Raw genomic sequence first — 13,128 nt, forward strand, 5'->3', positions numbered from 1 at the left:
TTGCTCAAGTCTTGCCTGCCCTCTCCTAAATTATGTCAATGTGATTTGCTTTAATACACTTTGTCAGCCATTGTCCTCTAAACAAGTGTTCCCAACACCTTGAGAACCCTTTCCGCTTTCCAAGGCAACTGCTCCTACACCACCTGGCTGTACCAGCCATAGGGCAGGCAGTCTCTAACTTTAAGTGAAGTGCCCTGTGGCACACTGGTTTTGCTGAGAGCACATTTCTGTTAACTGCCCACTAAGTTTGCACTTCCCCCGTTTTATTGATGCAACCCTATTGAACCAATATTTTGTCATAATCCAGTACCAGGGGTTACTTGTCTTTTGTGCATCACCAAGTCAATCCCTTGCTTTGTTTAACGGTATTAAAACGTAAGGTTTATTTGCACTTTCTTTTCCTTCTCCGACTGCACCATGAAAGGAATTTGTGACACCAGTCCCAGTGTTAAAATAAATTGAAATTTAAAGTAGTATTTGTCTGGTGGCATGTCCTTCCATTTGACCTCTACAGCTGGGATACCTAAATTGATCTGCTAGCTTGGATACCTAAATTGCTCCTTCTCAGTCGTCATTTGCAGTAAATCCATGATGTTGTCAACAGCGAGGGCCGTGCTGCATAAAAATCCATCAGGTGCCCATAGTTCCATCTTGTGATACCTCTGCTAGCTGGGTTAACCCATCTGCTCCTTTTCAGTTGTAATTTTAGTAATTCATGGTGCTGACAACTGCAGGGGCCTATTGCACGGCTCTGTATATGCGGCTCTGGATGAACTTTAACAATCTGCTTAGTGTGGATGGGTTGTCAATGTTGCCTGTCTGTAGTGCAATACCGTTGCCCAAGCAACTCCTGACATGATGTGCCATTGGAGGTAAAAGTAAGAGTTATATCCAGCCCACCTTACTTTTCTCCCTTCCAGTTATCTATGTATAGTACTTGTTGGAACATAACAATTGTGTATTTGTGAAGCACATGTGCTCCCATATGCATGTTGGCGCTGAATAACAGATGTTTATTCTTACCCCACTCACTGATACTAATTTTAACAACCTCAGAAGGATGAAAGGCTGATTGAACCCAACAGGGTTTAATCCTATGAACATTAGGTTGAACCCACCATCAGACCCGGCAGATAAATCGGTCCAGGTTTTCTTTGCAAATACCCTCAGCACTGCTTTGCCCTTTTGAACTCACCATTTAACCTGCAAGAGGTTGGCTGACACCAGCGGGACCTGGAATTCCTATTCAAGCGTCATATCCTTGCAATATAGCATTACTCACTGCTGCGGATAACTTGGTGGGTTATAATCCGCTGGCCAACTAGTTAATTCAGTAATTTAAATGAATGTAAATACACTTGTTCACACGTTACACATGTTACATAATCTTTTTGTTATGTGGTGATTGTTACTGTTGTGTTTAAACTGCTGCTCAGTATACAAAAAAAATCCCTTCCTGTACTTAATAGAGCTGAAACTCAGACTTTAAAACTAGTACAAATGTACATTCCTTTTATCAGCATATAGTTGCATACTGCCCCAAGATAACCTCAGTGACAATGTTAAAGAGAACTGGTAGTATTCCTGCAAGGCACCGTAGTCAAAGAAGGTACATCCTATTCCAAGATGGCGCCCACGGAGAGTCGCTCTTCCACTGACAAAGGATACGCAGCGCACTATCCATCTCTCAGCTTGTTTCAGCAGACGCGTTGTGAAACTACGTTGCCGAGTAGCAGTCTCAGCGGTGTCAGGTGAGATCCCCGAGATAAACAGTGTCATCCCCGACTCAGCGTTAGAAGGGGATTCTTTGTGTTCGGGGGTCGGGGGAGGGTGTGTTTGCTTCCTTCTACTCTTTTGGAGTGTGTGTTCGGGTCTGCAGGAGCCAAACCGGCATAAGGGCGGTGACGGGGAATACTCCAACAGGCCGTGTATGGTATGAGCTGAGATGCTTGTCGCAGCCCCTACTCCACAAAACAATGCAGTTAAAGCAGAAGCCTGTTATACTTAAAATAAAAAGGGACTACTCGCAAGTTATTCCCTCCTCCAAACACTCACACCTAACCTAAACGACTCCCCGGGGTGGGGGTGCAAGGGTCAGCTTCGTCAGACTTCGGGTTCGGGGGGAAATGGAGGATTCGTAAGCGGTTATGTTGCAATAAAGGATCAGCACAGGCCATGGTGAGTAATGTGTTGGTAGAACATTTGGAGGGATTAGCGGGGCGGGGAGTTATGCTTAATCGGCGAAAAGTTGAAACATTCGCCGTGTGTTAATGTATTTATTGTATGTGTGCGTTTGTGTATACCCCTTTTTCAGACTGAATGGGTTAGCAGATGAACGGTAGAGAATGCAGCCGAGCATTAAGGGAAACCTTAAGTGTTGCGAAGTGAAACACATACGTAAATTACTACTGCACTGCGGCCTATAGGAGAACAGATGACAGCTGCAAAATGTTCTGTTTGCTCATGTGTGTCATTTCCAGGATTCAGTGTGCTATGTTTGACTTTTCTGTGTAGTGTGACTGACACTCTGAGTTACGCTAGTCTATAAACTGGTAGGTGGAATTAACTTATCTGAGCTGAGCAAAATATTGTTTTCAACCGTGGGTTCATCAGCAATATGGAAAACACATTTAAGCTCATCTTGCAAATGTTTAATATGTGGCCAACCTTCTCAACATACTCCTAAACTTTCCTCAAAACATTGTCCTCTCCACATAGTTTACACAATTCCATCTCAACCGTAGCTTGACATTGTCTCAAAACATTCATGCCAGCTACCATACAAACATCATTGAAAATATCTGAGTCATCAGTTTCACAATCAACTGGAAGACGAGCCAAACAATCATATTATGGGAAACAAAGCAATGAACGAGATTTATTGAATGCAATAAGTAGAGGAACCACAGAACACGGCAAAGTAAAACACATATCATTTAATCAAGAAATCATACATTACCAAGATGAATGATTACAACACCTACTTTCGTAAGTGAAAAGTGCTCTTGAGCAAAAAAACAGGACTGCACGAAGCTCTCAATTACATAACACACTGCCATTTGGCACCTTCTTAATGGACTTGTCACTTCCTCGAAGTCTCATATCCCCTCAGATACACATGTTCATGGTGGATGTTATTTGCCTTGCATTATCAACAAGGACTGAATTATGTTTCATATCATCAAACACAAGATGTCTCAAATATTCCCATAACGTTGTCTATATTAAAAAAAATAATTAGGCTCTGTTAATCAGCATATATAATATATTACTGCTATTAAATATGTTTTCTCTTAGCTGGTGAGATCAATAAGCTGTGATGGAATAGGAGGAGTCACTGCAAGGAGTTGAAGCTCTTAAAGTTGCTGCTTGTGCATCAGTATTGCCTCGTGGTTAGTCCGGTAAGCTATTATGGATGGTTGAGTGGGTTGAAATACACGGCTTTTGAGAATGATGTGCAACTCCTGGTCACGTTTGGTTCACTTTGGGGTAAACTGAGAAGTTTATGATACCCAAGTTGATATATTGAGGCTCTCTGTGTGGAATACATTTAAGATCTGCAATCAGAAAATTGAGACTTTAGTGAGACAGAAAGATCTGTATGAAAGATAAGTAGATATGGATATGAGCTCAGAACAAGTATATAATTGAAAAGGCAGGGAATACGAGGATGGGTCTTTATATTAACAGCCATTCTATTGATGCCCTTACTGGAGAATGGCTTACTTTTAGAAGGTTAGAGCGTCACAAATGTGAGCAGTTATTTTATGAAAGGGGCTTTGGCTCATTATGAAGGTCGAAATGGGACCTCACTGTTCCTAGGTTTTTCAACTTTAAAATGCCCTCTCCACATGTAGATCAGAATGCAGCGGCAACACTGAAAGCTGCAAGTGACTTCATCTTATGTGACACAATAAGTGCAAAGCTTATCAAGGGAAAACGGTTAATACGTACTGTAAGAGGGTATTTGAGGCTGTAAGGGTTGCTATGGGGACTTGATCATTTAATCGAGGAGCACAGAGCTGTGTGGGAGGCATTAAAGGGTCATATTGGAATAGAAAAGTGATAAGTCACTATAGAGGATAGCATAGATATGAGGGGCCTTTATGTAGCTGAAAAACTGTGTGATCCCCAATATAAAGGGTTAGAAAGTGACAGCATATATAGTCTGGATTGGGTTGGGTAACTAAAAGCAGAGGCAATAGGGAAACAGCAGGCCAGTCATGTATAATTCATTGTCCTGAGAACTAGACTTTTCGTATTAAAATTAAATTCAAACCTCTTCTGTCTATTTTATAGATCATGGATGCCCGATTTACTAGAGGGAAGTCCGCAATCCTGGAGCGTTCATTAACCCGCCCCAAGACAGAGGTTAGCCTGAGCGCCTTCTCCTTGCTTTTCTCTGAGATTATCCAGTATTGCCAGAACCGGGTTTACTCTGTCTCAGAGCTTCAGAACAAGCTGGCAGAGTTGGGTCAGCAGGTCGGTGCCCGCATCCTGGACGTGCTAGTGATGCGGGAGAAGAATGGCAAGCGAGAGACTAAGGTAATCAACATCCTTCTCTTCATCAAGGTCAACGTGTGGAAGGCGCTGTTCGGAAAGGAGGCAGACAAGTTGGAGCAGGCTAATGATGATGACAAAACTTACTACATCATCGAGAAGGAGCCACTGATCAACACGTATATCTCTGTGCCAAAGGAAAACAGCACACTCAACTGCGCCTCTTTCACTGCAGGCATTGTAGAGGCCATCTTGACCTTCAGTGGCTTTCCTGCCAAGGTCACTGCCCACTGGCACAAGGGCACCACGCTCATGATCAAGTTTGATGAGTCTGTCATTGCTCGAGACAAGGCTCTGGATGGGCGATAAGGAACCGGGCTGATTGTGTGTGGAATCTGTTGCATAAAAGAACCATAATCTGATATCGTACTGGGCATCTAAGTACATAAGACTTACATTTTGCCCCACTTGAAACAGAAATGGTTGTTTGATCCACTGACCATGAAAGTCTAGTTTTGGATAAGAGCCCAGGACAATAGAATATGTGCATCAGTTCTACTGACTGCCACTTCTTACTGTGGCATGGGTAGATGAATTCTTCCAGCAACAACTATCTCCACTGTCAGATGAATTAAAAAATACTTATGATTGATAGGAACAAATTATTGCATTTCTTGTTTTTCCCACATAAATGGCGACTTTGTTTTGCAGGTGAATATTCAACACATGGATTCATGTGCCACACTGCTTTCTTTGTGCACATGATATGTGTTATGTATGTATTGATAAGTTAGAGTTCATAACGCAGACCTGCTGGTCTTCAGTCCCGAAAGGGGATTCAAGTACTTTCTTTTTGTTTCTGCACATAAATATATTATATGAATTGAGGGAATGTGAGGTACCTTACATTTCAGATTTGTATTCTCATAAATAATAGTTGCATCAATGATTTATAACTTTAATTACAAGACACAGAATTGTCCAATTTTGACATATAGTTCAGCAATGTTGTAATTCAGCCAACAGATGTTTTGCTCTGCCTGGGACTTTCTCAAAGCAGGGCAAAAGTATCTTATGTGAGTGTTCCTGAACTGTGTCTGAGGTCAAAGTTTAGTGTATTGGCTGAAAAAAATATATCCAGCTGTCGATTAGCAGGGCAGTTGGCGCTCAGGTTTAACTTTCAAAGTCCCATGCCTGCGCATTCTATCTGTGATGGCAGTTGACTAGACCAGAACTCTGCCAACAGACCCTACTGCATTGATAACTGCCTTTCAGATATATTTTGTAGACTAATAGACTTCAGTTTTACCTCTGGAACACTTCCTTCAGTAATACTTAAAAAGGCTGCTTTGGCCCTTCATTGAGAAAGCTCCAGTCTTAATGACCGATAGGGTGAAACATGTTTTGACTGAGATGCATCATTGCTTAATCCATATGTAAACAGTTAACTCTATCAAGCCATAAAAAATAATAAATAAATATTTCTTTCTGTCTCATAATTAGGGTTATAAATGATTAATGTAACCATTATATATGATAATACATATTAGAAAAGTAAGGTACCACAAACTCATTAAAGTCTTCTGAAATTTATGTATAATGCGAAAAGCAGGACAAACATGTTTAGAGAAGTACTATCGGTACCAACAACTTCCACTTGTATATGCTAAAGATTGGCACAGTGTACTGAACTGAGTATTCGGGGGCCCTAATCATTTAGATTACATAAAAATGTCATGTTTTGTATGTGCGTCTTTTACGCATTAGTTTAAATAGTGAATTAGTGTGTACATTTTCTCTTTCTTTATTTCCTTCATCTGCAAATGGCATCTGTATATTGATTTTGTATTTCTATTAAGAATGGACTATACACAGTTAATTCTGAAAGAGCTGAAGCTGGTGGTATGAACCTAGTGAAATATTTTTGCATTCTCCCTATATTAAAACATTTCCAGTTCAACGTGTTGAAACAAGATTGTAAATGGCCTCTTTATTTTTCATCAACGGACAACTTTATGTCATAATTGACTAGAGACCCACCCAGGTAGAGCACGCTATATAAATGCCTTTCCTCTGTCTCTGCATGCTCAATGCTTACAAGTGAATTGACGAGGGAAAAATAAGTAGCTCTTGGTATAACTTTTGAATCAAAGCTCCTAGCTGCTCAAAGACTGTTTGAAGGCCTTGCAAAAGATATATTCATGTTGTGTTTACAATTCATTAAAAAAATGTAAAAAAAGAGATCATACATTTGGTAAATGTCTGCTGGGAAGATACAAGTAAAGTGCATGAATTCATAAAAAATACTGCTGAACAGATGTGATTGTATAGAAATTCATTCAATGTTGTAATTCTGAGGTTTGATGCTTCAGCAAGACCCAAAAAAGAAGGGCATCGACCCAGCAAATGTAACAGAAACATTGCATCAAGTGTTTAAAATACAGGGGTGTGTGGCTAGCTAGCCAGTGATGGTGGACATGTAATTGTATCACTCCACTCCGGCTTGTGCAATTATTCTGGGTAATCATTGTCCTGGGGCCCCTCCGAACCCAGAAACTTACTGTTTGTAGCTGTGATGGACTGTCATACTAACTGTCTGTGAACAGCCCTAAAGCGACGTAGGATTACCTGGGGGAGCTGTGGCGGTCAGGGCTGCACTGTGGCTGAGCGCAGGATGACCTAGCAGGGAAGAGTGGACGCCCACACAACTGACGGCAACGCCAACCATGGCCCGCCCGACCATGCAACACAGCATGAGTAGCGACCTAACCGGTCCCTGCAGGCCCAGATAGCCTGAGCTTTCAGCAACTGCCGCAGAAAGGGTTGGCATCACAGAACTGCAGGTGTGCCCGCGGCCCACTGTACGGGACATTGCCTACGCTGACCTGCCTTTTCACTGGGCCCTTCGGGCGTTGCTGCTTCTCTTGCAGCCCAATGCGGATGAGGACCACTGTCCCTGAATAAGCACTAGATCCGATTGTTTGCCAGTCCCACCAGGCTCCATCGCTGACTGCTCGGCTCTGTTTGGGGAGGTGAGAATGCGCTGCAGAGGTGGTGACTCATTAGCCCGGCAGCCCTTGGCACGCAGTGCTGGACTGACTGGCCATGGGGGACTATGTGATTCCCTGGGATTGGCTTAACTGCTACAGTATGGGTTCAATTCCAGCCAACCCTCGGCAGGAGGCAAGAGAGAACAAACGCAGACCCAGGAAAATACCCTGAAGGGCCAATAGCAGGAGCATTCCGCAGAAACTGACTAAGACACAGGCAGAGCAGGAAAGGGCAGCGACGCTGCATGTGGCTGCCGAAATCGCAGTGCAGATTGGATCAGAGTTGGAAAGACAGTCGGCAGAATCAGAAGGGTCAGTCTTGGGCAGAGGAGATCTCCCTGTGGTGACCCTGCAATCAGTTTAAGAACTGTGTGAATCTGAGTTACCCTGGACAATTGGATATACTTTTGTTGTCTGGTTGTGTATCCTATTGACGGAAAGCAGCTGGTGGGGCAAAAGAATCAACCGCAAGCAGCATCTACCACCTACGGAAAGACTTCCTATACTCCACCACCCTGCACATGGGAGATGAAGTAACTGCCAAAACCCCGGTCTACTGAACAGCTACAATGCAGACTTACTGCCAACTTTGATGGTGGCCTAGACCTGCCACCGGTAAACCCACTGTGGACACACACACATTGAAATACTTTTGCCAGCGCTCTACCACTTGACCCCTCTTAGGAGTCTAGTGGAGCCAAGCCTATAACTCTTGTTTACTCATAAGTTTGGGTGGTTAGACGTTACTGTGCTGCCCCAGGGATAGGCAGTTTACTGTTGGGATACCTGTTTTTTGACTCGGGTAGGACACTACCGGGTTGTCTGGGAGGTGTAGGTGTGGAGCAGGCCTTTGGGTGATCACGTGATATTCATGACAATCATAACTACATGGCTAATAGGAATTTGGGACTAATTTATATGACCTGGAATGTCTGGGGGATGGGTTCTACAGTCTAGAGATATAATAGACATAGATACCTTCGGCGCAGAGGTGTACAAATTACCATGCTGCCGTAGACGCATCTCACTGGCGTTGAGGTGGAGTGCCTACGCTGTAGATGGCGTAGCCAACTATATGCCACTTCCTATTCTGCTTACGCCCAAGAGGGTGCTGATATGGGCCAGAGCTGGGACCTCTTTCAAACTCGTACAATTATTGGTTGATGTGGAGGGGTGGTTTGTAATGGTGAAGGGCATGTTATTGGGGAAAGAAGTTGACATCGAGAAGCATATACGCGCCTTAAACCAAGACCAGCTGACATGCCTCCATTCACTAACGGCGCCCCTGGGGCAGCTAATGGGTGGTGACTTCAACTGTGTTAAGAATGTGCTTCTAGATCGCTCCACACCCCATCAACCTGGAGTGCCAGACTACAGGATAGCAACATGCTTTTAGGAGTGGTTGCAACCCTGAGAATTAACAGACGTATAGCACGCTCAACATGGTATAGAACGAGACTACTCTCCCATTTACACCCTCCACACTAGACTTGACAGATTCCTGCGCTCAAAGAGGCTGAGTTGGTATGGGACCTTCAAGGAATATCTGGGGTGCACTCTCTCTGATCGCAGCTCTCTAATCCTGGGGTTCTGACCGATAGATGATAGGTCAGTGTTCCCTCACATGGCGACTCCCACCGGTGGCAATGGAAGACATGTTATAGGAAAGCACTACAAACAACCATTACTGAGCACTTTGACAACAACCAAGGTTCGGTGTCATCCACCCTTATAGAATGGTAGGCCTTCAGGGTCGTAGTCCGAGGTCACTGCTCTTTATACACTGGACAATAACTTAGGGTTAGACCCAGTTAACTATAGAAAACTGCTTGACACAAAAGAATGCTATAATACCATTTTAGAAAGACTAAGATGCCATGATTATAAAAACTACATAGATCATGATGAAAAGGGAATATCGGGGAGGCTACTAGTGTGGCTCATCAACCCTGAAATGCCTGGCACCCCCATCACACATCTGACATCTGCTACCGGGGCACACATCTATTCCATGGGGGCCATCAATGATAAATTCTGAAAGTATTATGAGATGCTGTATTGCTGCCCAGAGGCACTTACAGGATAGATTCTTGGACTGCCTTCCTCTGACAACACTGACTCTGGGGGCACAGAAAACCATGACAGTGACACTCCAAGAGATAAGACATGCCGTTAAGGAGATGGCCACTGGCAAAACCCCAGGCCCCAATGGACTCCCGGCAGAGTTGTACTTGTACTTTATAGGCCTACTCAGCCCAAGACTGAAGGCACACTGAGTACTTAAGAGTGGGCTATCTCCTCAACACTACACGATGTGCAACTGTCATCCCCCTTACCAAAACACATGGTGCGCCCCTCCATGTTGTGCCCACTCAACATGGTATTCAAGATCCTGAGCAAAATACTACCTCACAGATTACTCCCCTATATGCGGCCCTGGTCCATAGAGACCAAAACAGTTTCATACCAAACTGTATTACTGCCCCTAACCTCGGGGAACTGTACCACGTCCTCTACCACCTTGATGTCCAGGCCTTGCCGGAAGCGATGTTTGTCGGAGGACCTAGTGAAGGCCTTTAACTCAGTGCAATGGGACTTCCTGACGAGGGTCACGTGCAAGGTAGGAATGGGGGAGGACTGGATTAAATGGGTTACCCTGCTCTACACAGGACCGATGGCGCATGTTCAGACTGGCTCTACAATTTCCACCTCATACAATGTCTCCCTTGGTACACGGCAGGGCTGGCCGTTATCTCCCCTGTTAATCGCTCTGGCTATGGAACCACTAGCGGAGCTATTTCTGTGGGAGGTGGGGGCAGTGGTATAATAGTGGATGGCCATGAGCACATAAGTTTTCTTTATGCGGATGACCTCCTCCTAAATCTGTATAATGGCTCTACAGGGGCCCAGGAGGCGATCTGTCACCTGGAAGTATTCGGGGAACTATCAGGCTTAAAAGTCAATAGGACCAAAACATGCGTGTCCCCTGTAATCTGGGAACACTCCAGCCACTGGACCTTCCCTTGGGACTTGGTCACGTGCAACTTTCAAATACGTGGATATTCAGTTATATCACCAATTAGACACTCTGCATGAGAGCAACCTGAGCGGAGCATTATGCTCCCTTCTAACCTGTGTTGGCTTCTGGAGCTCTTTGAAACTGTCACTTATGGCCCGCAAATCTATCTCCAATATGGTGATGCTCTCACGCTGATACTTTTTCACAAATCTCCCAGCTAACGTATATGTGATGTGGTTCCACCAACTAGATGTCTTGCTCTGAGGACTAATATGGGATGGAGGTCGCCATAGAGTATCGCTCGAAGTTCTGCAACGCCACAAGGCACCAGACTTTGAGCTATAATATTTAGCGGCACAATTGCAGTGGGCGGCCAAATGGCTAGATGTAACACACAGGAGCGAATTGGACTTTCTGGGTCTAGCTCCCCACCAGGGACTCCTATTAGCCAGACTGCTGGGCCCTGACATGACCTTTACGCAGCCGAGCCCTTTATTGCAGGTAGCTCTATATAACTGGCGCTGCCTAATGCACCGGCTTTACCACTGGTTGGCCTACCCCACGGGGTTCTGGTCATCTGTTTCACTGCTGCTCAGCTCTTAGATTGGACAGAGGCCGGGCTGACGACAGTGGGAGATTGCTTTGCGATTGGTGGCCTCATACCGCTAAATGATCTCTCAGAACAATATGCGCTGCTCTGAGGTCGATTCCTGAACTATGAGGCATTGGTGCGATCTTTTGAATACCTATGGGGCAGGCGAAGAGATAAGCCTCAACACCACACAACACTGTGCTCCAGCTCTTACTCTATGGGCTCGGCATGACACCTGGTGACGTGGTTTTAACGGTCACTGAACAACATGGGACAGGGACCATTTGTGACCCTTAGGGCTAGATGGGACGGCATATGAGACTGTGAGATAGGGAATGGAGCAAGAAGGTAGCCTACACTAAGAAAATCTTCCGCAACACGAGACAACTATATATAATTTAACTTCCTCCACATGACCTACTTCACCCCGCACAGATTGCAGGTTATATATGGTGGAGCGCCCCGAGGAATATCCTAGATGCTGATTGTGGATTGTGTCATGTGATTTGGAGGTGCCCCACTCTCCAGGTATACTAGATTGGGACCTTCTTTGTCTCCATACTGCGCTGGGACGTTTTCTTCCCTGCACTGTGAAAACCTGCCTCTTGGGAGGATTCCCTAGACCCAAAGTGCACCAGATTTTAAGGTCTGGCACTTGCACTGGCCAGACGCAGAATAACAATGGTGTGAAAGTCGGGGACAGGACTAGTATTTGAAGCATGGGTGAGAGATGTTGCTTCAAGGGCTAGGCCGGGGGAAGAGACCTCCACTGGAAGGACACCCGAGGGGTTCGGAGACGTTCTATAGCGAGGCTGTGTGCGTAGGTCCTGGAGAACTGGATAATCCCAGAGGGAGATAAAGGATCTGAACAGAGTGAGCTAGATGGCCAAGAAGATGAACGGGAAGATGAATAGGGCGAGGAGTGGAATGAGATGCCACATGAAAGGGACTAGAAAGATGAGGGGCTGAAACACCCTACCTTGTGTCACATGCCATGGACATGTAGCCTACACAACACAAGCTATACCACCCCTTTCATGCACTGACTTAAATCATTTACCAACCTGAAGCCACACAGACGCAAACAAGTTACTACCACCTGCCAGTCACTCCCCCAGCACCGCCTATTATAACACAAGTGACCTAAACCTCCATAGATACTTGAGTTATGTATTATATTCCTGCTGTTTGTTTTTATTATTATTTTAGATTTTCAGTTGTTTTTTAGGTCAAGCCTAGCGCAGCGCACATGTACCGCTCTAGGATAAAACAACCTCTTGGAATCGCTCTGGACTTCCGGCCTATGGCTTGCGGTTACGAGCAGCGTTGCGCGAGCACACACGCACCACTCGACTCGCGGGACGGGACGCTGGCCTTTCGGCCGATGGCTTTTTTTGTTGTTGTTATTGAACCAGCTGTAGCATCGGTAAAGGCACTGCCCTGCACATAAGTGATTATCACTTGAAAACAGAAGAGCTTTCTGGTTCTAGTCATCAGGTCGCTTAAGATATTGTCTATGAGGGTCTAAGCAGTGCACTGTAAGGGCATTAAGATTGTGCTGCTCATCAGGGGAATGTAATCTTCTCTTGCGGTTCAGGCTCGTACGGATCCGCCTTAAACTGTTTTTTTTCAAGGTTTTATTTTTTATATTTATTTTTCATATGGAATAACTTATTATTTTACAGCCAAAATTACACTAAGGAAAGCATTTTCAGTGAACAGATATTGAAACGTGTGTTCCATGCGCCATTAAAATAACTGGAGCGTGCAAGAGTGCGCACACATGTGTATGCCATATGTCATGAACGACGTACAGGATGTGCAACTAACTGCCTATGGTAGGACATCGCATTCCACTAACATAATTGGGGCCATCAGGAAAGGTTGTGAAAGAATGGGGGAGAAAAGAGTACGAACGACATGCACACACACAAGGATAAAGGAACGACAGTGTGCTCGTTTGTCTT

At 44.8% G+C, this 13,128-nt stretch overlaps 1 protein-coding gene across 2 annotated transcripts; it reads left to right on the plus strand.

Moving 5' to 3' along the window:
* Positions 1–1,614: 1,614 nt before the first annotated feature.
* On the plus strand, positions 1,615–6,470 carry TRAPPC5 (trafficking protein particle complex subunit 5). Of its 2 annotated transcripts, none has more exons than XM_085654356.1 (3): positions 1,615–1,751; positions 3,298–3,401; positions 4,300–6,470. In XM_085654356.1, the coding sequence occupies exon 3, from the start codon at positions 4,303–4,305 to the stop codon at positions 4,867–4,869; it is 567 nt and encodes a 188-aa protein (XP_085510482.1). In that variant the 5' UTR covers positions 1,615–1,751; positions 3,298–3,401; positions 4,300–4,302; the 3' UTR covers positions 4,870–6,470. The 2 variants fall into 2 exon arrangements, with proteins under 2 accessions (XP_085510482.1, XP_085510483.1); XM_085654357.1 differs by having other exon boundaries at positions 1,741–2,178.
* The last annotated feature ends 6,658 nt before the right edge of the window (positions 6,471–13,128 follow it).

This window comes from Triturus cristatus, chromosome 4_1, assembly GCF_964204655.1.
Source record: "Triturus cristatus chromosome 4_1, aTriCri1.1, whole genome shotgun sequence".
Lineage (NCBI taxonomy): Eukaryota > Metazoa > Chordata > Amphibia > Caudata > Salamandridae > Triturus > Triturus cristatus.

Excerpts from the sequence above, each read along its gene's own strand:
- TRAPPC5 (XM_085654356.1), top strand. The coding sequence starts at position 4,303 with ATGGATGCCCGATTTACTAGAGGGAAGTCCGCAATCCTGGAGCGTTCA.